The sequence below is a fragment of the Mus musculus genome, chromosome 19 (assembly GCF_000001635.26).
Source record: "Mus musculus strain C57BL/6J chromosome 19, GRCm38.p6 C57BL/6J".
Classification (NCBI taxonomy): Eukaryota; Metazoa; Chordata; class Mammalia; order Rodentia; family Muridae; genus Mus; species Mus musculus.
The window spans coordinates 18,592,669-18,620,332 of NC_000085.6; the positions used below are offsets into that span (position 1 = coordinate 18,592,669).

Below are 27,664 nucleotides of genomic sequence, written 5' to 3' on the forward strand. Positions count from 1 at the left end.
TGGGGTTGCTCAGTAATTCACGGGAGTTGGTTATGGCCATGGGCTTCATGGCCAGGGCCTCAGATACAACAGCTTAATTATTTACATAATGTGGATTAAAAGTAACAGAAAATAACTGACAGTACATCCTTTAAGAGAGGCTGGATTCCGTGCTAAGGGAAGCCAAGCCAAGAAATAAAGCAGTGACACGGCCATTATTTGCAAGCATAAATAACTGCAAGCATAGACACGGACAGAAACAAAACTCGAGCAGATCCCTGAACCAAACACCAAGTGTACGCGAGTGTTTAATACAAACAGTCATAAAAGGTATGAGCATCTGATATCCAGTCTCACATTCTGCGAAACACCTGATTCCCTTCTGTTGGGGCAAGCAGCAGGGGCGGAGAGCAACTCAGCATTGCCTGTATTCACAAGGGACAGCTGCTGTCTATCCACTGTGGCCTTAGAACGAGTAGGAGAGCCCAGTAGGAGAGCAGCCCTTGCTGCTCCAGGCCCAAGCCTGCTGACCCTGATAAGAGGACTTGGATAGGCCATTCTTTATTTCCTACCCTCAGTATCTACAGCCACGGCTGGAAATGTAGCACAGGGGAAAGATGCATGTGGATTTCAGAGGAACATGCAGCCCAGAGTGCACAGGGCTCCTGAGCTAGGGTCTGGCCACAGCCTCCATGTCTCTGAAATCTGGCAAGTCACTTGTCAGTCTAAGGAGTTACAGACCATTAAAGCCTAACCTAAAAGGCTCTTGCAGTGATCTAAGCTGAGCACTCCCACTAGTACAGATGGGAATCGAATCCCACAGGCATCACTCAGGGTGTCTTTTGTACTCTACCCTGTTACTAACAGGGAGAAAAAGACTAATATCTGGGACACTTGCTCACTAATCTTGTGTCATCTTTTAACGAGAAATATTAATAATTTTACAAAGGAGCCACATCTTAGTAAGGACAAAGTGCTATGATAAGCACTTCGTGAGTCTAACAGGCCACGTGTGAGTTTACAAAGTAGGACTTCTTCAGCATAACTCAGAAGATCTAGAGTTTAAGAACATTACAAAACAACAAGTATTAGCAGACTAAGTAGATCCACAGTGTTTCTCTGGAAACCGTGCGTTTGTCCTGTTGCAATGAACTGTTATAAGCCGTGAGTTAGTTAACAGGAAGCTCACAGTACAGCTGGCCGCTTACCATAGTTGCTCGGGATCAGTCCTGTTCTGCCCTTGCATGTCCCTTTCCACCAGCTGGTATCACTCTGCCAAGAGGACAAGGGAGTCAGCATGGAGCTGTATCTGAAACCATCTGGGTCCGCAAGTGCATCTCCTCATTGATCAGCATCCTCAAACCCTCGCCATCTGCACCCACGCCCCTCATCAGGAATGTAAGCACACGAGCATCTCCCATCCACACAGATGCACATCACAGAGCTTCAGTGAGGCAAACCAGAGCATGTGGCGAAAGAGGAGAACGCATTCATGGAAGCTACAGCTATAGAATTTAAATGTCTAGATTTTAACATCTCTTCTCTGATATACTTTCATGTTTTGCTACATTTTCTAAAGGTTTATCTGGACTTATCTTCACTTTTAGATAACTTTTTTATATAGAAAACATCACTCCTATATAGAAGCAGAAAGGACAATGTGATGAGGCCTTTGCTAGGTATGTGACTCATTGCTTGTGACCAATACCACCCACCATTCATCTGCCTTCCCTTCTGGGCTACTAGGGTTAGTATTAGGTGGTAGAATCTTTACTCTGAAAAATTAGAATATGCATCTGAAAGATAAATTATTTATCAGTCAACTGTGACACAATTATCACAGTTTCAAACTTTTCCCTAATCATCAAATATCTAAGTTAAAACTCAGAATTTCTTATGGCTCACAGTTTGAGATTTCTATTAAGGACCATATAGTACAACTAATTCCCTCTTACCCTGCCTTTAATACAGGTTCCTCCTCCATTCTTTACTTGTTGGCTTTGTTGTTATTTTTTTTTAACTCTTGGGGTGTGCATATGTGTGTCAGTCTGTGTGTGTGTATCTATGTGCCTATGTGTATGTATGCAGAAACTGAAACAGTCTGGATTTTGCCTGTTATCTATCATTAAACACACCCCTTTGTTCCGAGCATTGCCTGTGAGTTGCTGTTGAGTTCTAAAAGCAAAGGCAGATTCAGCCACACATTTGGGGGAAGACTTCCACATGAGCGGTGTTGATGTCCGTCATAAGGAAACACACAGGCAAGGCTGCCTCTGTAGACTCTGTCAATAATCACAGAGGGCGCAACATGGGGACATTTCCCATTAAATAAGTAGCATATCTCTTTAAAGAGTAACTTTCCCTTACTAACTCTCAGGTCAATCAAGGTCAAGTTCAGGAAGAAAGGGCAGAGGAAGTACTGACTCTTCCCTTACTCGTTGTCAGAATAAACACCCTAACTCCGTAGTAGTCTCTCATAGTACCAATGAGATCTGTTTGGAGGCAACATTAGGAAACCATAAATCTAACAGTTTCAATCCTTGAGAGATGCTGCCCTTAACCGATGCTCAAACTGCCCCATCTCTGAGCAGTCATATTGGTTTCCTCATCATGCCAGCATAGTGGCCCTTGCAGTCTTTTGAAGCTGCCTTCTATTGTAGCCACAAGATGTTTAGTTCATTTAATGCCCGATGGCTGGTAGCAGCCATTCTCAGAGAGGCCTTGCTCCTTTCAATGAGAGTAACGTATTATTGCTGGGTTGTCCCTTTTCTAAGGCCCCCTTCAAAGATAAAATGTGATGTTTTTCCAATTCAACTGAAGGACCCCTGTGTTTCTCTTCATTTTACTGACTGACATCTGCACACCCTCCTCCCCCCATGCTGAGAGCCCACAATGAACAGCAGGGACCTAGAGACTCAGCTGTCCTCAAATGCCAGCCTCACAGTAGCCTGAGAGCAGATGTCTGTCAAGATGGGTGCTCTATCCATCCATCCATCCACCCACCCACCCACCCACCCATCTGCAGGTGTGTTGTACTTGATATAGTCACTGGGGTGCTTAGTCAAACTGCCACGTCTTACTGAGAAGACTTCCTTTCTGTGTCCATTGCCAGAGCATGATTAAAGTCATCTGATTCATTCTGCTCTTAATTTCTTGGAGCTGCGTTTTATTAGTTTTATAGCCTCATAAAAATGTGTATGATTCCAAAGTCAAATCTTCAAGACAAGTTATAATTTTTAAAAAAAAAATCTATTTTCCCTTCCTTCACATAAACAAAACTGATTCTTAAGTCATATTTTAGTTTTTCCTTTACTTTCAAAGTAAGAAACTAGAGGCATATTTATAGTCTCTAACCCTTCCTTAGGTGAGTAAAGCATAATGTGTGCATTTTATCTTGCTTTATCCCATTTGAATTACATTAGACTATAATTTGAAAGACACCCTCATTCCTTTGTATGGATGCAGAGTTTCATCTGTGGTCATAACAACACTTACTCAACTGTTTCCTATTGGTGAATAAGATGACTACGTCCAATGATGTGTTACCGTAAATGTGTCAAAAAGCAAGACTTTACATATATATTTCTATGTAAATATATATACCTAAAATAATCCACAATATTATGGCTACATAAAACAGTCCAGCACTATGCTAATCTATCTACGGTATGCAGTTGTAGTACAGAATATCTGCCAGGCTTACCATGTCAGTGATGTAGATAATGTCTCCTTCTTCAAAGTATAATTCATCTGGCTAGAAGGAATAAAAAACGAACAATGACTCCATGAGATTTTTCCTACCTTAGAATACAGTGGTGGTTTCTTTCATTTTGTAATTTTAAATCCTAAAGTATTCATATATACAATATCACTTCTATATTAGCATTAACAAATAAACACATAACAAAATATTATAATAAATTAATATTTGAACTCTAAAGCTGGATCTCTTCTGTGCTGAATGCTATCAGAGAATTGTGTGTGTGTGTGTGTGTGTGTGTCACAAATATGCGATTTTAATATCTTTTATATTCTTCTAATACAAAGGATCTTCACACCAACATAGAATATAGGTAAAACTTTCCCCCTTAGAAATTATGGTAGATTATATATATATATATATATACTTACATGTGATATATTTATTTATATATATGCACATATCAATAAATATATATAAATAAATGCCTAAAATTAAAACCGTGAAAATATTAATACTTATATCTGCTTATTTTCAGAAAACTCTGACATGGTCTTCCTGCTCACAGAGAATGAGTGTTTCTTGTACATGGGTGTTTCTATGTAGTTCAGCCTTGACAGCCTAAAGAACAAGAAGCAGTAACTGCCCATCCAGAAAGGCTTGCAAATGCAAGGCCTCGTTTCATAGCTAGTGCCTCACCCTGGCCTGACCCATACACAGCCATCTGGTTAAGCGCCAGGAGATAGCACCATGAGGTTCTGAGGAAATAGAAGTATAATGCTCACTGAAAGCGAATCTCAGCTGTGGCTACAGGTGCTTGCCAAACCAGACTACAAAATACCAAGCACAGGCACAGGATGGGGTGACGACTACGTACAAATTATACAGAAGACTTTTCTAAATGTGCTGTTATTACACAGTTCACTTTTAAAATACTACTGGAAAAATATCTAGGAGAAAAGACTTGTTATATTGCCCATTCTACACATATAACTAAAAATGATACTAGAAAAGCAAATTATTTCATCTCTTCATTTCTCCAAGTGTTTGCCTCCTCTCCGGAGCCGACTGGGATGAGTATACATGACTGCCCTAGTGCTGGACTTCACTTCAGAATTATTTATCTTAAGCTGTTGCTTTCCCCTGAATATAAACAAAGACTGTTATCAACTGTACCATGCTTAAAGCAACCACAATATGAAGTCAGACGAGAGATGCACTTGGGCATAAAAACTAGTGAATGGTGACTTATGGCATCCCCCAAAATGGATGGCTTTCCTTAAAGGCAACTTCCTAAAACATTTATAACTTTTACACTTCGATTTACGGAGACTAGATTCACAGCAGATGCTACATTAAAAACCAGTTAAGCCCACTGGACCCGAGGAAGTGCACTGTAACTTCATATGAAATAATATTCCGGGGGAAGAGAAATAAAAGACCTCTGAGATCTTTCTCTAACCATTGTTTTGAAGATGGATGGCCAATATTACTTTCAATATGCTGCAGTCATAGAAGTGATTAGAGAAACAATTTCCGTTAAGACTAGCTGCAAACAGGAGCCTCTCGGAGACACTTAAGAGAGTCCCACATTCATCACCAAAGCACGGCAGCTGAACACAGTGCCATCTCAGAGCATTAAGCTGGCATTTTATCAGGACTTGACTGTGTCTCCTTAGAAAGTGCCAAAGCACCGGAAGGAAGAAGAAACAGAGAAGTGACTGTACTTTCTGCGGTTCTACAATGGTCAGATGTGCCCCTTTTCACATTAGAGATGTCCCAAGACCATTCCTGTTCGGTACCTGTCCACTCACAGCTCACAGTGAGCCCTCTCCAGTCAGCGCTTTCAGAGAAACCAAGGAGCTACCTTTTCCTGTCCCTTTAGTTTCCTTCAAATGTCAGGTCTGCCTAAATTTCCACTCATGAACTAAACAAGAACACATGAAAAAAAAAATCCCCACCAAATAAACAGCCTAAAACACATCCCAAGCGTCCGTGTATACATATGCACAGATATCAAATCTCTGATCACTCCTCTGTGGGATGAATGGGGAATGAGACATGGCCAGTCTCTGGGCACAAGGTTTTACTCTGGGGTGATGAAATGCTTTGCAACCTGATAAAGAAAATAGTTGTTCATCACGGCAACTGTAAGAATACCACTGAATTGTTTGCTTTAAAGTGGTTAATTCTCTATGGTATGAGTTTTAGCCCAATTTTTAAAACAATTATAGTCAAAACTCTCAGCATCTTTTAAGTAATTCCTGTGTTTTGTGGCTTGGTAAAGGGCATCATTTAGAAAATGTCACCAAGCTGAGTCATCTGAAGACTTCACAGTGCTGATCTGGTTTTAAATGAACAGCAGCTATTTTACAGGAATGACTGGACCCCCAACCACTTCAACAGCAGCAAACCCCTCCCAAACCCCTCCAGCCTCCACCAGATTTGTTGTTCAAATGAGGCAAACAACCAGTAGCCAATCAGTCAGAGAGAGAAAGTCTGCCCATTTTATTGGGTTTTATAGCTTATTCTCCTTTAATAGCTCTCAAGTACAATGCTACCTACACAGTTTCTTCCAAAAGGACAAAATAAAGGTGTGAGCTTTCCTAATGGCTCAGGAGTAGTTTATGAAGCTCTTGACCCTGCTGAGGAGAGTACAGTCAATAAAGAAACTATGGCTTAAAAATCAGACTTTACCTAAAAGAATCACATTTTCCATTAAGAACCCACAACAGACTCCTCCATGTAGACAGTTCAATAAGGATCTACTTTTACATTCCTGGCATTGTATTCTCGGAACAGGAGTGGGAGAGCAGTGACCCAGAGCTGCCTGGAGCACGTCATCCCATCAGCTTGTTCTCTAGTTTTTAACCACAAGCTCTCATCTCTCCTCAAAGGAACATACGGTATTAGAACAAAGTGAGGTAGGCTTGGCGAGTCATGACGCAGGAGGCCAAGCAGGGAGGACGGCTCTGAGCTCAAGGTCAGGCTGGGCCGCAAAGAGACACACTGTCTCTAATAAAGCAAAGCCAAAAGGAACAAGCAAGGACTGCTGCTGTAGTACCGAGAGCAAATGCACATTAGTGCCAAGGGCAAATGCACATTAGGACCAAGGGCAAATGTAGGGCAAATGTCCATTAGTACCGAGGGCAAACACATATAAAACATTTTAGATTTAGTAACCTAAAGATACAAAAATTAATCAAAAGGAAAAGTAAATGTCCAGTGAATGTCTTCATTTAATATTTTATACTACTTATTCATGTGCCACCCATTGCTCTGCACCTTTGCAAATACTAGTTTAATCCTCTCCAACAATACTAAGGAGTGAGGTCATTTCTTGTTGCTCCATTAAAGATGAGATTGTCACACGGCATATGACATTCAGACTATGGAGCCACAATTCCTAACCCCAGCTTGTGTTTTCTCTCACAGAAACGTCACACTTGGCCATTACTGATCATCATGATATCATGATCTAGTTCAACGATAGTGGTTTTGGAAAATATTTGTCATCGTGCCTTCTCAATAACACAGGACAGCAATATGGAAAAGTCCCTTTCTCCAGCAAGTATGCTTGGCTTCTCACTTGGCAGAACTGGGTCATGAGTACTTCTGTACAGTACTCTATACATCTCCAGTTCAGGCTGGAGATGACAGTGAGGACCATGGCTGGGATCCTGCCTCGGCTTCTGGCTTCCCACTCTAGACACCACACATAATCACCTGGGGCAGCCCAGCAAGCCTTGTAGGCCCAAGCAGGTCCATCTGGTTTTCCTCCAGAAAGTAGCCCCCCTCATGCACATTGTTCCTCCCTGTCAACATGCTTTCACATGGGTCCACCTAGTCCAGGTGTCTCTGTGTGACACTTCATCCCAACAGGGGCTGGGGGAGTTAGAACGAAGGGGGGCTGGGTGATGTCAGAAATGCCTCTCCTTGAGGCAAGCTATCAGGAGCCACAACTGCCTTGCTCTATCCACTCGATGCATTACCAAACCTAGGACTGGCCATCACTCTCACTTCTCCTTGGGTTGTAACACTTGCTAAAAAGCGGTACTGTAGCCTTCTAGGATGCTGTATACGCAATTAAAGGGCTCACAGCTTCCAGCTCAGCCTTTAACACTTCCAGGCTACAATGCTTTAAAGAAGTATAACCACAATGTGTTATACACCCAGCATACTATGCCTGTGATGTGCTGCATACTTGGTGTGCCAAGCATAGAGTGTGGAAGGAGGGTGAGCCCAGTGTACACAGCAATGTGCCCAGAATGCTGAGCTTGTGGTGTGCCGTGTACCTGGTGTGCTACGTACTCAGCTGTATACTCAGTGTACTCTGTAGTGTGCTGTGAACTGTGTGTTTCATATAAGGTGTGCTATGACCTCCACATGCTGTGTTCCCAGAGTGCTGTGCCCAGGGTATGCTAAGTGGTGTGCTGTGCGTGTGGTGTACACAATGTGTGGTGTGCCGAGCATGCGCTGTGCCGGGTACCACAGTGTGCTGTGTGCCGTGCTGTAGTGTCCCTGTGTCATGGTGTGTGTGCCTTGTGCATGACTTGCTGGGTGCTCGGTGGGTTATGTGGCCCTACAGAGATGAGGAATGCCTGTCACAGAGAACAGACTATGCTCCAGCATTGTCCAAGCGACAGGTCCACATACTCACAAAAGTAAATGAATATCTGGGAGCCTGTTCAATATTTAGCAAAAGATAAAGGAAGGCTCCTGTGAGTTGGTAGCCTCCTGCCCACTAGACAAGATACTTCAGTATCTAGACTGACAGAAGGGAGAACTTAGAGGAGTGGAGGGATGGGGGGGGGGGTTGGTTACAGGATGTAGAATGGCCATTATTGATCCTCAGGACCAGCGTATCAAAATCTATAGCCACAGTTTAGAAGTGGGATATTTTAAAATTTCTGAATGAATTTAATATATGTTTTCTCCTATACATCCAATAATGACCAAGGCTTCTAAAAAGAGCATAGAGAAACTCCCTCTGGAGGAGAAATGGAGGGAAATTAGTAATCGGTATATCAACAAAGGAAAGACATTTGTTCAATGTCTATCAGTACAAGAACCAGCCCTCCTTAGCAAGAGTGACTGCTCCAGCTGCTGGTGCCTTTACATTACCATGGTTCTCACTGAAACCAACAGAAACAGCAGGGACAAGGGTTAAGTAATCTCCAGGTCACAAGCAGGGAAGGAAGCAGGACAAATCAGAAACCTCAGCACAGACTCTGAACCTGGGCTCTGCCCCGAGACCGCACTTGCCTGTACAGCACTGTGCCTGAGCAAGTCACAGTGAAAGAGGCCCCCACTTCTAGTGGTGCTCAGAGCAGTATTCATGGAAGGGCACACAGTTCACATGACCATAGAGGAGCAGCACTATGGTCCAGAAAAGGTGCAGACATGGGTTCTACCGAGAGTCCCCTGGGTGATGCAAGGAGGAGGATGGGCAGAGGCCAGAAGCACTGGAAACAAGAGCTAGATCTTATAGGATCAACTAATCAAATACAGACGCACTGCAGGTGGAGGCCCAAACCTACGCATGGGAAACATCAGACTAGCAGGGAACACAAACAGAACAGAGAAATTTGAGTCCTACTGAGAGTAAAGAAAGGCCAAAGGCCACAAGGAAGTCACACAGGGAGAGGAGGTGGGTGAGAAAGGACAACAGTGAACCAGCTCATGACAACTGGGGAGAGCAAAGCAAGAGTCAGGAGTCACTTCAGTCTCTACTGTTGGGGAATGTAAGTCTCACTCTAGAGTAGAGTAGGAGTGTGACCTCAAGCTTGTATGATCTGGCAGGGACAAGTGATGCTGTGTGCTCTCCTTCATAATTATCCTCCTTTAGTGGCTGTGATGGTTTGATATGCTTGGCCCACAGAGTGGCACTATTAGAAGGTGTGGCCCTGTTGGAGTGGGTCTGGCTTTGTTGGAGTAGGCGTGGCACTGTGGATGTGGGCCTTAAGACTCTCATCCTAGCTGCCTGAAAGTCAGTCTTCTCCTAGCAGCCTTCAGGTGAAGATGTAGAACTCTCAGCTTCTCCTGTACCATGCCTGCCTGGATGCTGCCATGTTCTCACTTTGATGATAATGGACTGAACCTCTGAATCTGTAAGCCAGCCCCAATTCAATGTTGTCTTTTATAAGACTTGTGTTGGTTATGGTGTCTGTTCACAGCAGTAAAACCCTAACTAAGACAGTGGTCCTGATCCCATCAGAGACTGTCCCTGTAAGCAAAGCTAAAGATGACTCTGTGCTCAGGCTACTCTGCCTGTCTTAGCCCTTTCTGCAATCTGAGGCTCTGACTTCCAGAATTATGAGGAATTGTATGTCTGTGACTAAAGTTTCAGGTTGTTGATGCTGCAGCAGCAGCCCCCTCCACAAGCACTCTGTCCATGGTCCACCCTCACCAATACCTACTGTGGTGAAAGTAACAGCCCCCTGTGCCCAGAGGCTGGCTCGCTCTGAAGTCTCAGGAGAGCTCATCTGAATGTGCGAGCCTCGGACTGCCTATTAATATCACTGGCACTGGCTGATGGTCACCAGCTGAGGAGCGTTAAGTAGGCACCTTCTGTCAGGACTGTAAGGAGGCCTGTCATGTGCAGCAGTGAGCAGTATCCCCATTTCTAACGAGGACCTGGGTATCCAGGTTGAGGAGGTGGCAGAACGTGAACTCCTGGCAGGCTCTGACCTGGTGGCAGTGATTCAGTACTCAGAGTGGGCGGAGACACACACAAAGGATGTGACCGCAGGGATGGGCGCTATGGAGAAACATATAGAGTGTGTTATGGTTTCCTTCCTGTGGCTGTGATTAAAACACTGAGCCTATGCAGCTTGGGGCTGGGGGAAGGGCCGATGTGGCTTATGTTCCCATCACTGAGGAAACTCATGAGCTCAAGCAGGAACCCTGGAAAATGAGGGAGGAGTGGAGCTTGCTGGCTTACTCATGCTTAGCTAGCTTTCCTCTACGCCCTTCAGCTGCACTAACCTCAAGGCCTCATCCAGTGTGATGAACTCACTAAACCATGGGTGCATGGGTGGACACCAGAGCCACAGCAATGGAAAAGTGCAGACAGAAGAGAGATGAAAGAACTACTCCAGGAGTTGGCAGAAGGTGTGAGGTAGAGGGTGTAAGCATTCCTTCTAGGCTCTGCCCCACAGTTACCTGGCAACCTAACTCACTATAAAAGGGGCTGTTTGCCCCCTCCCCACTCTCTTACTCTCTTACTCTTACCTTCTTACTCTCTTCTGTCTCTGTCCCTTCTCTCCCCATTCCCTTCCACCCCCTTTTCCTTCCTCTGTCTACTCCCTCCTCAACTCCCCTCCCCATGCCCTAAATAAACTCTATTCCATACTCTATTCATCATATGGCTGGTACCTCAGGGGGAAGGGATGCCTCAGCATGGCCGCAGAGGCACCCCCTTCCACCTCGCCATACATATCTAGCAAACATATCCTGGTTCTTTCTTTCCTTTTTATAAAACACAACAGAGGGTCAAAGTTGGGGTGTGAGTCACATGAAGGCTGACTAGGATGGGGTCTCTAAAGTTTATAGCTATTTCTGCATGCAGGTCACTGGGTGACTTGGAAACAGATGTCACCATACAAAGGAATGAAGCAATGTGAGGGAGTCTAGGACCTTTAAACTCAGGCCATGCAAACCAGCCTGGGGTTTAGTTCTGCTCACTGAGGCAAGCGGTGGACAGGGATTGAACATCCATCCTGTGAATGACTTATGCATGGCAGAAAGCGCAGACTCCTTAGTCCAGAACAGCTGTCTGACTAACAGTCCACTTTACAGTTTAATCAGAATACTTACAGTTCTGGGTTCAAATGTATATAGAGCTCTGAAGACTTTAACTTGCCCTAAAGGAAGAAAAAAAACATCTGATCAATTCTTTTATAACTTCATGCTAAGTTACTACGGATTTTTCCCTGCTACAATTCCCAAGTTCAAAGTCTATTTGGCAATGTAACGTTAGAGGAAGCACCTTTTCACCTATGGGACGCATCTTTAAAATTTTTGTTAAATGAATGTTAGCACATGATTGATGGCTTCGTTTGACAGGAGTTATGGATTTGTACTGCATTTCTGCCCTGAGTATAGACAGACCTTCTAATAGTAACATCAAACTTAAAAACACAGAGTTAAGGGACTGAGGGGGCTGCAGAGACGGCTCACTAGTTAACACCACTTGTCTCTATTTCAGAAGACCCAGTACAGATCCTATTCGGTACAGATCCTAACTCACAACTGCAGTTACAGAGGCTCGAACACCCTCTTCTGTCTCTACAGGAACCTGCATACATGCAGCCTACATACGCACATGAACAAATACATGAATAATAAAATTAATCTTTAGGGGCTGGAGAGATGGCTTAGTGGTTAAGAGCAGTGACAGCTCTTCCGAAGGTCCTAAGTTCAAATCCCAGGAACCACGTGGTGGCTCATAACCATCCTTAATGACATCTGACGCCCTCTCCTAGTGTGTCTGAAGACAGCTACAGTGTGCTTACATATAAAAAAATAAATTAATTAATTAATCTTTAAAGGTAATTAGCCAGGCAAGATATGGTAGTTCAGACCTGTAATCTCAGCACTCAAGAGGCAAAGGCAGGCAGATCTCTATGATCTGAGGTTAGCCTGGGCTACATAGCAAGTTCCAGGTCACCCTGGAAAAGTATCTCTTGTCTCAAACATTAATTAATTAATTAATTAATTAATTTGAACATCTTAACAAAAATTATAAAGAATAATCAAATGTTTTTTAAAATTTTTAAATCACTCTATCAAGACATTATATTTTCCAAAAGGATGGAAAAGTGGAGGAAAAAAAAAGAAGCACATAAAAGCAGAGTCACCCCTCCACCCCACATGCTCCATAGCACACCCCCAGAATTCATATAATTTGCTCTGGCTCAGAACATCAGAAGGAAAGGGCCTGGACTTGTTAAATCTTCCAGCAGGTAATCTGTATACAGCATGAATTTAAGTTCACAAAATTAATACAAATTAGGTATACAAATAAGGCCTACAGCAAACACGGGGGGTGTGTTTTACAAAAAAAAAAAAAAAAAGTTAAGAAAGAAATCAAAATAGAAGGACTATCTATTTTAAGACAGTTTAGTCCATGTTCTGGAAGATCCTTTAGAGATGACATCCAAACCAAGTCCCACTCAAAGCTGGCCTCCAAGGCAGATACAGAAGCTTGCTTCAGAATATATGTTCTCACCTAGCACTTTCTCTGTTGCTATTGGAACATATTTTATAACATATCAACATAAAGCAACACAGTTACAATCTGTAACTACATGCATACTTACTGGATTTAAGCAGCCTTTGTTTGATACAAAGTGGCATAATGGAGATACACTTGTAATGTTTCATTAACGAACTCCCAAGTACACAGCACAGAGACCTGCACATACGAGGCTCTGAGCAAGCCCTGCTGCAGGACGAAGAATTGGTGGGGAGAGGAAAACTCAAAAGCCTGTGCTCCGAACAGCCTGCAATCACTGGTGTAAGAACACCACTATCCAGTGAAACTCCACACAACCACCAAAAAGCTGTTCGTGCTAGTCCCACGTAGACACAGTGTGACCAAGGGACTGATTATTTGATTATTGACTATTTGCGAGCTTCACACAATGTTCCCCATCACACTCACTTTCTAATCTTCCCACCTGTGTCTGCCCCCACAAATCTTTGACCTCCCCCACCCAAAAAAGTCCAACTTGTGTCGCAAATATACTCAGTGGAGCATGGTCCAACTCCCAGTGGGCAGCTCCTTAAAGAAAACTGAGTCTTTCTCCAACTCCACCCCTACCAGAAGCCATCTATTGTGGAGAGCTACACTTCAGCACCCTTAACACAATTTTTAAGAGTTCCCTTCAATGGCTGCTACTTCTTCTAGGGGGTAAGTGGGTAATGGTTGTCACAGAACCCTTCTATGTCCCTCTTTCTCAACTGTGAGAATGTAGTCATTGATACCACTGCAAAAGAACCTTCCTTGCCCTTTGCACAGCAAGAGCACAGCTCATGGACTTCCACATGGTTTCTGGTTATAGCATAGAACACAATATCCAACTGGTCTCCAGTGTCAGCATGTGCCACAGACCTCAGCATGGTCTCTGGTGGCAATACCAACTGCAGACACCATCATAACCCCAGGACCACAGGCCACAGACATCCACATGGCTTCTGGAGCAACAGAAGCCACAGACACCAGTATGATCCCCAGTGACAGCTTGGCCAGCCCATGGATACCAACATGGCTTCAGGCGGCAGCATAGACCACAGACATCCACCCGGCCGTCAGTGGTAACATGGACCACAGACATCAATGTGGCCTCTAGTGGGAGATCAGACCACAGACATTCACAGCTTCCAGCCATGGATAGACCATGAACCTCAACAAGGCCTCTGGCAGCAGCACAGACACCATCACAGTCTTCGGTGGCAGCACAGGCCAAGGACATCAACATGGTCCCTGGTGGTAACATGACCCACAGTGAACTACCTACCACACATGGCTGGTAACTGGTATATTCAAGAATGTAAGACTAGAGAAAATGGGAATGAGTCTAACGTCCATTAGGAGAGAACTATGTTAAGTCAACCCTGATTCATCAGCATGTTGGAACCATTAAAAAGGAATGCTAACCGTTAGGGAGTCAGTCTACATGCCCATCAAGTGGCAAAATGAGGAGGAAAATATCGGGGCTAGATTCATGGCTCAGTCAGCAGAGTTCCTGCCATGAAAACTTGAGAATCTAGGTTCATTCCTAGCACTCATGTAAAACAGCTGGGTGTGGTGGCTTGTTTCTCCAGTCTCAGGACAGTACCAGAGAGGAAGAGACACACAAATCCCTGGAGCTAACTGGCCAGACAGTGTAGCCAAAGCAGGGAGCTCCAAGTTTGGTGAGAGACCCTGTCTCAATAAATAAAGTGGAGCGCAACTGAGGAACACACCCAGCATTGACCTCTGGCCTTCACATACACACATGAAAACACACCTGCACGCCCAGGTTCACACACATACCTTGAACAACTGCACCATTTATGGGGCCCTTCACATTCTAATTTACACTGCTGTTTCCATTCACTGCACTGAATGTTTATAGAACATTTATAACGTGTGAAAACTGCGGCCATACCGTATCATTCCGAGCAGGGGAGGAAATCAGTCTCTTTCCTGTAAATGTCCTACCGTGGAAAAGCATCTCAGAGTCTCCCGGGACTTGATGAGTGTAACAGAAAACCTCTCTCAAGTACACTAGCTCACACCTGCAAGGCTAGATAGCATTCCGAGGCTAAGACAGGGCTGCCCGGAGTGTGAGACCACCCTGGGCTACACACACAGTAACATCCAGGCCAGCCTGTACCAGAGTGAAGCCCTGTCTCAAAAAGTAAGCAGGGCTGGGAAGATAGCTCAGTGGGTAAGGTTCCTGCAAACAAATAGATGTAATTTTTTTTTTTCTTGTTGTTGTTAGTTTGCTTGTTTGGGGACTATCCATACCTCCCACCCCTGATTTATGGAGAAAGGAAACACCACCTTTAACCCTACCGTGTAGATCCAGAGGGCTCTACACAGCAAGCTCTATACCGTGAGAGTTGGTGCAGAAACAAGGAGGGCAGGGGAAGGAGGCGGGGCTGCCTGAGAAAGGCTCCAGGCTGAGGTGATCGTTCTCAGATGGTTCAGATTGTCATCTCAGTTACCTCAAACTTTCCAGAGAGAAGTCACAAAGGAAGCAGTCCTCTCGTGACCAACATCCAGGCTAGAGCTTTCCAGTTCCCTTCAGAGATAGTCTAAGGAGGGACGACTGGTGGATACTCTTGTAAACAAGATACAAACCACCAATTTGCATAGTTCCAGTTCTTTCCATTTTGATGCTAAATACTGAAGGAGATTAGCCAGACACACAAAGCAGCATTCCAGCGGTAAAATACCAAGACAGTTCATCACAGACCCCTACTTACTACTGCTTAATACTGGGCGTTGCCTTTTATCTATCCTTTTCACTCCATGTTCTAAAGGCTCAGGGCTGGAATTCTCAAAATCGAAGTAACTAGAAATGAAAGAGTTTAACAGAAACATCCAAAGGCCAAGGAATCACAAAACCAGGAGATTTCTCACAATTGCAGGCTAATGGGCCTAAATATTCTGTTGTTAGAACAATTAATACTAATATGCAATCCGCTGGTCCTCTTGGCACACAGAGTTATCTCTGGACTGTGTTCTGTAGACTTCGGGCTTACAGCAGTGTCTAGGGGATGAAACCGAAGCTCTGTTTCTTGCTGACGTCCTGACAGACATCTAACAACAGATCAAGAACACACGGTGATCAAGTTTACTGATCCAATTTTACTTAAGGAAGGCAGACTCACAGATGTCAAAGAGCTATGCTCTTGGACATGCAACAAAGCTTTCTAAGGCTCTCTGCTCATTCTCTCACCAAGTATTGTTACATACAACAGAGAGAGCAGGAAGCTAAGAGACTGTGGAAATGGTCTGAAATTGGGATCCATAAGAATGAAGGGCTCCCCCCCCCAAAAAAAAGGCCCAACATAACCTTTGTCTTAAATGTAGGTTGAGTCTGAAATGATCTAGCATTCAGATGGCTCTGCAGGAAGATTCTGAATTAAGCAGTTCTAACCACCATCACCACCACCACCGCGGCCATAGCCACTGTTTCTGAGGTCTTATTTCCAGCCTTGCCCTTCCCTTTTCTCACTAACCCCCTTATCCCCTAGAGAGGAGGAGACTATCATCAACAGCAGTGTTGTCTTTTCCTCTGGAGGAAGGCTGGCCCTAGACTTCAAAGCGTGAAGGTCAAGGTCGTGGAAGGGTGAAAGGAGGGGAGCTGGTCTTTCCCGGGCAGGGAAGGGAAGCATGGGCTTTTCCAGTATTTGTCTTTGCTCCTCTGGAGCCCTGAAACAACATTTAGATAACTCAGGACTTGTAAAAGTGAGCAAAACATGTCAAATCGATCTTGTTTGTTGTTAGTGAAGAGCTGGCAGAGCTTCACATACCTGAATTCAACTGGCATATACCCACCCATACACAAAAACAATGAAGACAGAATTACCCTATAAAATCAATGCCTCAACTAGGCACTGGAAGCTAACAAATAAAATGCCATGTGCCAAGTGTTCTTTACTTCTTTTGGACTTGCTGACTAGTGAGTGTCTTAGTTAGGGTTTCTATTGATGGGATAAAACACTATGACCATGATAAGCAACTTGGCGTCACAAGTTAATTTCTTTTATACTTTCACATCATAGTCCTTCATGAAAGGCAATCAGGGTGGGAACTCAAGCAGGGCAGGAACTTGGCAGAGGCTGATGTGGTGGCTATAGAAGAATGCTCCTTAGTGGCTTGCTCTCCACCTCTTGCTCTCTGCCTTTCTTATAGCTCCCAGTACCACCAGCCCAGGGGAGGCAGCACCCATAGTGAGCTAACTGGAGCTTTCCACATCCACCATCAGTCATGAAAATGTACCACAGGCTTGCCCACAGGCCACTCTGGTGGGTGAAATTTTTCCATTGATGGCCCATCTTTCCATATGACTCTGGTTTGTGTCAAGTTGACATAAAATTGGCCAGAATAGCCAGTGAGGCCCCCTGAGACTCTCGAATATTATATCTACTGGCTATCCCCAGTGCTCTAGTTTATCATCCAGAACTTGGTAGTGAGGCCTTATTACTAACACACCACATGCTTAAGTCATAGAACATTGCAAAATCAAGCTGGTGTTGACCTGGAAGGTCCATCCATCCTACATGCTAGCTTTCACAGTGCTGGAAGGCTCTATCCGAGCTACTAGGGAGGAAAAGTAGTCCAAACGTGCCCAACTATGAATCCTGCAAGCTACAACAATTGACTGGTCTAGAAAGACGTGGTCAGAAAATGGGATACTATTATCAATAGAAGGAAGTTAACAAGTCATGAAAAGGTGGAGAAGACTTCAGTGCACGTTGCTTAGTAAACGTAATCAGTCTGCGAAGGCTACATCTCCTGATCCTTGCCACCGCATCTCTCTATGTGGCCCATGCAGATGACAGATGGCTACATCATGGAGCTGACCAGCAAGAACTTAATCAAGTAGTAATTCTCAATTGCAGCTGCTATTCCAGATGTAATCCCCTTACCTAAATACATTAATACATTTCCTGATGCTTGTTATGCGGGTATTTATCTAGCAAATACTTTTTTTGTTTTTTACATATCTGTCCATTAAGGACCACAAGAAGTAATTTGCTTTCAATTGGCAAGGCCAGCAATACACCTATACTGTTGATATACTCAAACCTTGGGTTTACTTGTTGGTAACATGTATGTGTATCAGAGGATAGGAAATAAATACAACCAAAGTTGAGGGTGTTCTACCTCAGTAAAACTACTAGTCTAGTAGTATGGGATATGCAGAGATCGTCTTTCTAAGGTTAAGGATAAGTGGTTGTACCCAACCCTCCTGCTACCAAGAAAGAAGCACAATGCTTAGAGGGCCTATTTGAATTTTAGAGGCAGAACATTCCTCACTTGGATTTGTTTCTCTGTCCCATATACCAAGTCACTCAGAAAGACACTATCTTTAAGTGGGACCTGGAATAGGAGAAAGCTCTTCAATAGGTCCTGGCTGCAGTACCACTTGGACCATATGATTGAGCAGAGCTGACAGTACTTGAGGTGCCAGTGGCAGATAGGGACCTGATGTCTGTAGCCTTAAGCAGACCACTGTGGAAAAATCATAGCAGATACTCAGGGGCTTTTGAAACAAGGATCTATCATTGTCTGCTGACTTCTCTCCCTTTGAAAGACAGCTCTTAACCTGCTACTGAACAGTCAGGAGAAACTTGACGGGATGGGGAGATCTCACACACACACACACACACACACACACACACACACACACCACAGGACACCAAGCTGAATATTATCTGACCCACTAATTCATAATGTAGTGGTGCACAGCAGGAATCCATTTTCAAATGGAAGTAATATATACTTGGCTTGGTTTATTGATGCTTCTGTGATATATGAAGGTGCCACCCAGAAGTGGACAGTTTCAGAGTTAAAATCCCCTTTCTGTGACAACCATGGAAGACATTGTGGTCAAGGAAAACCTTCACAGTGGGCAGAATTTTGGGCCTTACATTTTGCTTGTAAGGATAAATGACCAGACATTTGACTGTTTACTGATTCCTGAACTGTAGCCAATGGTTTGGCTGGATGGTCAGAGACTTGCAAAGAGCATGACAGAAAAATTGGTGAGAAAGGCATTTAAAGAAGATCTATGTGGACAAAGCGCTCCAAATGGACAAAGGGTATGAAGGCACTTCTGCCTCATGTAAGTGCTCATCAAAAGATGACTTCAGCATTGGAGCTAATAGTCATGGTTAGGACAACCCATTCTGTGGACATTCAGCCTCTTTCCCCAGCCATCTCTTCCCTGGTCATTTCCCAGTGGGTCCATGAACAAAGCGCCTATGGTGGCAGACATGGAGGCTCTACAGAGGCTTGATAACATGGACTTCGACTTGCCAAGGCTGACCTGGCTGCAGCTGCTCTGAGTGTTGGATCTACTCACATGGGAGGCCAACAATGGGCCTCCGATAAGACACGGCACCAGTCCTGGGGATGACCATCCAGTGACATGACAGCATGCCAATTATACTTTCTTTGTGGAAAGACATTCCTTTGACATTTCTGGAATAAAATCTAATTCTGGTTACAGATTTGCCTTTGTTGCTGCATCTGCAAAAAACTACCATCAGTGGTCTTACAGAATGCCTTATCATTTTCTCTCACACAGTATTGCTTCTGACCATGGTCAAAGAACTGCTATAGAGAATGTGTGCTCACGGAATCCCCTAGGCTTACCATGTTCCCCACCATCCTGAAACAAATGGCTTGATAGGATGGTGGCGGTAAAATGGCCTTTTAAAGACACAATTACAGCACCAAAGGTGGTAATGGCTTGGATTATGTCCCCAAAAGTGGGTTGTAACACTGCAGCTGTCCATTTCTGCCTTCATATAGCACAGAAGCATCAATAAACCAAGCCCTAGACTTCACTTCCTCAGCCAGCGGGTCCTAGGGCATCCTCCATGAAGCCATCAGTGCATGCCTGGGAATGGAAGGTGTTATAACAAGAGTTAAACCATAGTCATTTGGGAAACGTCTTAATGTAGCTTGCTTTTGCCCTCAGGACCTGCTTGGGCCTAATCTTGTATGCATTACTTCCATTTAAACCTAATAACTGTTCTGGGTAGGCATATATGCTTTGAATCAGCATCCAACACACAGTACTTTTTCTCCTACAGTCCGAACTCAAGAGTCCAGGAACAGGGGATAGACTAGGGAATCGTACTACTCAACATTAAGGAAAGTTTTACTTCCTGTTCTTATGTCTGCTGGCCTAGAAGTTGGTGCCAGAGAATGGGCTATTGCTGTGAAGAATCTGACCATGATTTTAGAAGGACTTTGGCATGTTAGACTTGAAAGCAGTTGAATGCTATAAGCAGAGCCTAAAGAACCATCCTCATGGGGACCTGGGGGACAGCAGCACAGACAGCAGAGGCATTGCAAGGACTTCCACAGTGCTAGGCTGGAAGCCATCCCTGTAATATATATGTGTGTGTGTATATATGTGTGTAATATATATATATATATATATATATATATATATATATATATATATATGTGTGTGTGTGTGTGTGTGTGTGTGTGTGTGTGTGTGTATGTGTATATATATATATATATATATATATATATATATATATATATGTATGTGTATGTATGTATATATGTATATTGACTGTAGTCTGTCCCTGTCCTAAGAATCTGCCTAATGCAGAATTAAAATGTGATAGATTGATTTCTTTGGCAGAGGAGATTTCAAAACAGTACAATACTGAATCTGTGGAATGGCTACTATTGAAATCTTTTATGTAGTCTACAATGACAAAGAGCAAGTAAGGCAAAATTTATAGTTTGTCCAGAAAAAGAACAACAGGAAGCTTAACATTAGAGGCTTGAAGCTGTCATTGTTAAGAGATTTGAGTAAGGAGAGGCCTGCCCTGCATTGGAACAAAAGGAGGATGTCCTCCGGGCAAGATCCTACTTGCTAGGTTTCCAAACTATAGAAGAGAGCTAAAGGCATCTTCTCCTAGGAAGCAACTGAACACTCTACGGCTGTTACCGAGGGTCCATCCCAAGCAGGCAGCAGAACCTGGCAGTGTAGTGTAGTGCATGGCCACGTGCTACTGCTGGCTTTCGAGGCATAACAGTTGCATGAATGAAGGGGTATTGGATTTTCCGTCCACTGCTTCAAAGAGCTGCTGAGGACAGTCAGTACATAACAAGAGAGTCCTGCAGGAAGGCCCTGAGAGAGCAAGAGGCTGTGAAAAGCCATTGTGCGAAGCTGTGAAGTGGAGCCTCAGTTGCAGAGGAGAACCCTAGATGCTGGAGACGCCAGAGCCACAGGATATCTGCCAAGCAGTTATAAAGGGAGTGGAACCAGCATGCTGGAGGGGCAGAGCCTCTGAGTCCTTTGAAATTAAAGTAGCAAACGCTGGGCATGGGGCTGCAGGATTTGCAGTTTGCCCTGCTGGATTCTGGTCTCATTTTGGCTCAGTATTTCCTCACTATACCCCATCCCTCCCTTCTGGAATGGCAATGTATATTCTGTGTTATTATTCATCGGAAGTGTGTAGTTTGCCTTTTAATTTTATAGGGTTGGTTATAAATAAGAGTTTGCCTCAGGAGAGACTCGGTATTGAGAGTGTAAAAAACTCTAGAGACTTTTCAAGTTGGACTAAATGCATTTTGCATTATGGTATGACCATAGGCCTAGGGGTTTGGTGAGTTGAGTGTGGTGGTTTGAGTGAGAATGGCCCCACAGTCTCAGGCATTCAACTACTTGGTAACTAGTTGGTGGAGCTGTTTAGAAAATTTTAAGTAGCAGCGTCTTGCTGGAAAAGTACATCACTCGGGATAGGTATTGAGACTGCCCCTTGCCACTTCCAGCTTGCTCCCTACTTTATGCTATAATTAAGGATGCATGCTCTCAGCTTCCTGCTCCAGCAGCCATGTTTGCTGCTGACGGCCTACACACTTTCCTGCCGTGATGGACTCTTATTCTCTGTAGGCCCAACTAAGCCCTTCCTTCTGTAGGCTGCCGTGGTCACAGTATTGCCACACCAACAGAAAATACAGTGCAGGAAACTGCTAACTACAGTTCAGAGGCTATGCATAGGGACTGGCAAGGGGCAGGTAGGAAATCCGTGTGCCTTCCGCGCATTCTTGCAGGGAACTTAAGACTTCTCTAAAAGTAAGATGAGTTACAGAACACTTAGAATTTTGAATGTTCAGATTAGAGATGCTTGACCACTAAAACTCTCAAGTACAAAACAATGAAAACAAAACAACTAAGTATTTTGATTAAGGGATGCCCAACAAGTAATTTTTACCACGTTAATTAAAACCTAAATTCTCAAAAAGCTAGCAGGAATTAGCTAAAGAACCTGTTCAGCAATAGCATTAATCTATTTTCTCCAAGACTTAACATACCATTAGGATTTTAAATTGCACTTCTAGAACCCCAACTAATCCATTTAGGAGAAGAACAAAATTAGAAAACCCTCTTCTTGCACGAGAAACTATTACCTGCCAGAACAACCAGTCCTTGCTGCCTCACTACTCTCAGAGCAAGTGAGTCCCTTGGCATTTTAAACCACTGGCCAGAAACTTTGAGTAGAGTGCAGAACTAACTGAGCAGCTTTCAAATTTTAAATAAGGCCCTGCAGGGGCACAGGCCTATTATCCTTCAGGATGATGGGCACACTGGGCTACCCAGAGAGACTGTCTCAAGAATTAACAAAAAATTAACTAGATCAGAAAAGATGAGAGCATGCTATACTTAGCTGAAATAATGATGATTTTGTGAAATGTTTCCTTCACTGGGGATGGATGAACGCCTGAATACATATTTTAAAATACATCAAATACAGACTTTGGCATACTGGTAGCAAACAAGCAGCTTTTAAAATTAATATCTGGCAAAAATAAATGTCATCGACACAGAATGAAATACTGTAATATAAAAAAAAGGAAATTATTCCAAAAGTTAAATTATATGATTATAAACTTATTAGACTAGCAGACCCCCTTTTTGGTTGATGTATAACACGTATATGTGCCGGGTAGTGGTGGCACATGCCTTTAATCCCAGCACTTGGGAGTTTTCATAACAAAGTCATTTGACCAAAAATAAATTATAGAATACATGAACTTAATGTATACATTTATCGCTCACATTTCCCCTACTTAGAATATTCCCGGGGCAAATGAAAGCATTAATGTTTTCTACCAGGCACATGTATTATATATCGTCCATGCATGATCCAACAAGATGGTTATTTTTGCTGTTTTTAGTTTTCAGTCGGTTTTATTTTTGATTAGACAGACTTCCTGCCTGTATGTGGCTGTATGCAGGTGAGTGCAGGGACCCTAGGGAGCCAAAAGAGGCCATCAGATCCCCTGGGGCTAAGAAGTGAAAAGCTGTCACTTCTTAGGTTCTAGGAACTGAACCTGGGTCCTCTGCAAGAGCAGCAGGCACTCTTAACCGCTAAGCCACCTCTCCAGCCCCTGAAACAGGATGTTTTCTGCTCCGAAATGAAAGAACGGAGTCTAAGGGACAGTATCCAAGAACCAAAACCATCTTCCTGTTCCTGAGGTGACAGGAAGCCGCTGTGCTCTGTGAGAGATCATCTCAGAACACATTCCTTGGCTTGGATTTCTATGTGTATCATTCCGCAAAAGCCCACGGCTTCAAAAATAAAGACTATACTCTTTGGAAAGAAAGTCCCTGTGTCTGAGGCCCAGCAATGTCCAAGAGCCGTGGATATGAAGACCAATGCAGCTGAATACATTTCTTCCCACACACTCACATTCTTGGATTGAAGCAAATCAATCCACATATTTAATAGGAAATGTGGTAAACCCCGCTTTCATTCCTCTTATTCCAACACTACCTCTTCTCTGCTACCTCCCTCTCCAACCCAAAGGGACAACTCGAGGAAGGCGGAAGAGAGTGGAATGTGTCCTGACTTCAGCTGCAGGAATGGCAGGCTCCTTACAAACAGTGGACAGTGTCTTCCTGACAAGAGGGTTCTGTTTATTAACAGTGTGCCTTTCTAGTCCTTTTTTTTCCCATTTGCTTCCACTCCACAGTGCCTTTTAGCAACCTTAGCTACTTTCACTTGAAAGATCACGTGTGCTGGCTCCTTTTAGTTCTTCCATATACAACATAAATATCCAAAAGATCAGAAACTTCCAAAGGACAAGCTCTTTGCCAACTGTGCCCTGGGTAAGTTAACGTGAGAGAAAGAGGAAGACAGTTACTAAACACTCCTCAATAGTTTTCAGGAAAATGGTGAAAAGTGGAAGAAATTATTTCAGTTCGGAGACTGCATGGACCATGTAAGAAAGACAGAAGCCCGGTCACTGACAGCGACAGCAATGCCTAGTTGTTTTTGTATGATCCATGACCTAAGAATAAGCTTCACAGTTTTAAATAGTAGTTCCCAGTGCATGAAAATGACCCGACCTCAAATGCAGTGTCCAGAAGTGAAGATTTACCATGTATCACAACACCCCTGCCATCGCATATTCTCTGGCTCCCTCTCTCACTATATGCACAGTCACTACGGACTTCACGTAGCCTACCAAGCCTGAAATATTCAGTATCTGCCCCTGTACAAAAAATCCCCTATCCAAGGCCCCTTCTGAAAGTAACAAGTTAGACAAAGGCACATTATGGCAGAGCAAAGAGAACTGCAGCCCACATGCCCTACAAAGACCCCAACTGAGGCTGGGCTCAGCTTCCTCCTATATGAGACCCGTTAGCTGGGCAAATGACTACATGTCCAAGACCCGAGAGACAACATTCCCCAACACTAAAACCATTCATTAAAAATGAAATGACCCAGCCGGGCGTGGTGGCGCACGCCTTTAATCCCAGCACTCGGGAGGCAGAGGCAGGCGGATTTCTGAGTTCGAGGCCAGCCTGGTCTACAAAGTGAGTTCCAGGACAGCCAGGGCTACACAGAGAAACCCTGTCTCGGAAAAAAAAAAAGAAAAAAAAAAACTTTAAAAAAAAAAAAAAAATGAAATGACCCTTCTATACTCACACTTACAGGACATTTATTTACCATGGGCCAGGCACCATGCAAAGCACTAACTTGCAGAGATTTGCTGAATCCTTGAAACAAGCCAAACAGTCTACTACCCACATTTTATAGCTGAGGAAGCTGCAGTTGGGAAGTCCCTAGTCTGGGTGGGAACAGAGAACCAGGAAGAAGATTCCCTAAGGACATGAGTTCATGAGGCTTATACCAGGCCGCTGAGGTCAGGATGAAGAACCCAGGCCCTCAGCACTGGACACTCCCCAGAGAACCCAGCTTTTAACACAGATTCCTGAGAGTGAAGAAAATATACATATACATATACATATACATATACATATACATATACATATACATATACATATACATATACATATACATATACATATAGGAGCAGGTGCCGCTTCTGACACATATGTGTCTTGGGTTAGTCATCCTTGTGTGCATTTGTACAGCATTCAGGGCTTAATGCATCTATCTTTGTTGTCACTGACAAAACACTATTATCAAAAGTTTTAGAGAAACTACAGGAAAACACAAAATGCTATTTCCCTGGGTATCAGAGCAACACGTCATGTTTACTTCCTTTATGCTACGAACTGTCGGGAATGAATAGGAATTACAAGAAAATATGTTCTTTATTAATGTCCTATGAGGGACAACTTGGAAGACATGTGCATTTATCAGTGTTTTCTAACGGGGTCTCCCTTTGTTCCCCTTTTCTCCGTGAAACAGCCATGAAAAGAAATGGCAGACAGTTAAACACCTACAAAAACAAAAACATTCACATTGTGACTACTGAAATCAGCAGGTGGCAGGAGGTAGCATCTCTTTGGATGTGAAATGATGCTATAAGGTACCCATGCAGAGAGGCTAAGGATAGGAAGTCCCAGAACAAAGACCAAAGCGAGTATACAGGGGCTGAGGGCAGGAAGTGCACTCTGGGGTCATCCAGCAGGTCCCTGCCCCTGAGACAGAGAGTGGAGGGAAGGGTGAGAGATCAGGCTGGGGGGTGGGGGGGGGGGGAGATCACACTTTATCCTTAGGCTGTTTTCAGGATTATTTCCAGTGGCTGAGAACTGGGTATAATTCCACATTATCAGACAACAAGGCAAACATAACCAACTCTCCCAGAAGGGCAATTGCTAAAGCACCTACATGTGTCTAGGCCAATGTGTGTACTCTCTCAAGTGCTTTAAAAAGACCCACAGTTCACAGGATACACACACATACACACACGCACATATACACATTCATAGAAAGGCACACACACATATTTCCATAAAACTAAAGACAATTTCACTTAAAAAAACAACGCTTTCCTTTCAGTTACTCACTCTGGTATTTCTCTTCCCATTTTCTCACACACACCCCTGCCTTCGCCCTTTGTGTTTACCACTCATAACTAATCACAGACATTCTGTCCTACCACTGGGGGGTGCATAATTTGAAACAACAAGTCAGACCACTTCATGTATCGATGTGTGTGGCCAGTATTTAGAAAGCTTGTGGAAAAAAATACCAACAACAACAACAAAAAAAAACCCTTCAGATTTAAATATCTAGAACACTAGCATTAGTGAAATGCTCTTAAACTTAGCCCCCGTTGGCACATGCTAGCAAGCCAGTGCAATGCTGGAAATGCGTTCAGCATGGATCAATACTACAAATGTCTTCAGTACACAGGAACTCTTCCAGCCTGACACAGAAACAAAGATTTACGTATGGTGTGTCAGAAAGAACCACCAAAGGCCAAACCAACCTCACCTCAGGCAAGCGCTCAAGTAGTCAGACAGGATGTTATACCAGGGTGGCCACATCTGTAGCAGAAAGCTAACACTCAAGCTCGGGGTTAGTGCAGTAAAACCTGTTTGTGTGCAAAATGTGGAAATAACAAGAAAGTAATGGGAAAAAAATCAACAAGGGACACCCTTGAAAATTGAGCCCCTCCTCTTCCAAAAACAAAAGGATTCAGTATTTTCCTCCACAGTATACCCAAGAGACCACAAAGATCGTGTCTCAGGGAGTCAGGCTTGATGGTGAAGTCTTCAAATACCACTACTTAGGAGGCTGAGGCAGGAGGATTACACATTGAAGGCCAGGCTAGGCCAGCTTGGGCAACTTATTGAGGACTCTGTCCCCCCAAAAAAATAAAAATTAAAAAAAGTGACTGAGCTACATCTGTGTGAGGCCTTTGGTTTCAGCCCCAATTGGGGGTTATAGATGGGGGAGGGGAGTGCTTTATAAAGGAAGATGAGTTCAGAGGAGCTGTCTGTAAGAAGTCAACATAGTGACCACAAGTCAGACTCATTGCAACACCTGCCTTTCAGCTGGAGACTCCTCCCTGAGGATCCTCTCTCAAGCACAGCAGCACTTCAGAGTCCCATGCCTGTCATGGGAGGGGCAGGGACAGGTGGTGGCACAATGTGTGCCTACTCTCATCCCTGTCAAGATCTGGTTGAGAGTCTCCACCTCTACAACCATGGCCACTTAGCAGCAGACACGAAGCTGGTAAGGCCTGGTCCTCAAAGCTCAGACTATGGAAAGGAAGAGCCTGACAGAATGGGGAGATCTGGGAAGACCCAGCAAGTCTAAGAGGCTCCCTCCCACAGGGCCAGAGGTGACCTTTACTGGGTGAGGCATTCCCCCAAACCACCTCAGAGTTAGGAAGAAGGAAGGGTCCACCAAGGCCTCTAGAACTTCCTCAGAGAACAGGGGCAGATAAACTAAAAGATGTGGTTTTCTGGGTCCGTCAGAAACAGGGTAAATTATAGAACTGTTAGAGTAGAAACCCCC

General features: G+C 43.9%; 1 protein-coding gene across 1 annotated transcript in view; it reads right to left on the reverse strand.

Annotated features, from left to right (window-relative positions):
- Window positions 1-27,664, reverse strand: part of Ostf1 (osteoclast stimulating factor 1) — a 51,450-nt gene that overhangs the window by 12,305 nt on the left and 11,481 nt on the right. The window contains exons 2-4 of the mRNA NM_017375.3: window positions 11,498-11,544; window positions 3,683-3,733; window positions 1,188-1,251 (exon numbers count right to left, since the gene is read on the reverse strand). Coding sequence (NP_059071.1) covers window positions 1,188-1,251; window positions 3,683-3,733; window positions 11,498-11,544 — 162 coding nt within the window. The remainder of the gene's footprint in view (window positions 1-1,187; window positions 1,252-3,682; window positions 3,734-11,497; window positions 11,545-27,664) is intronic.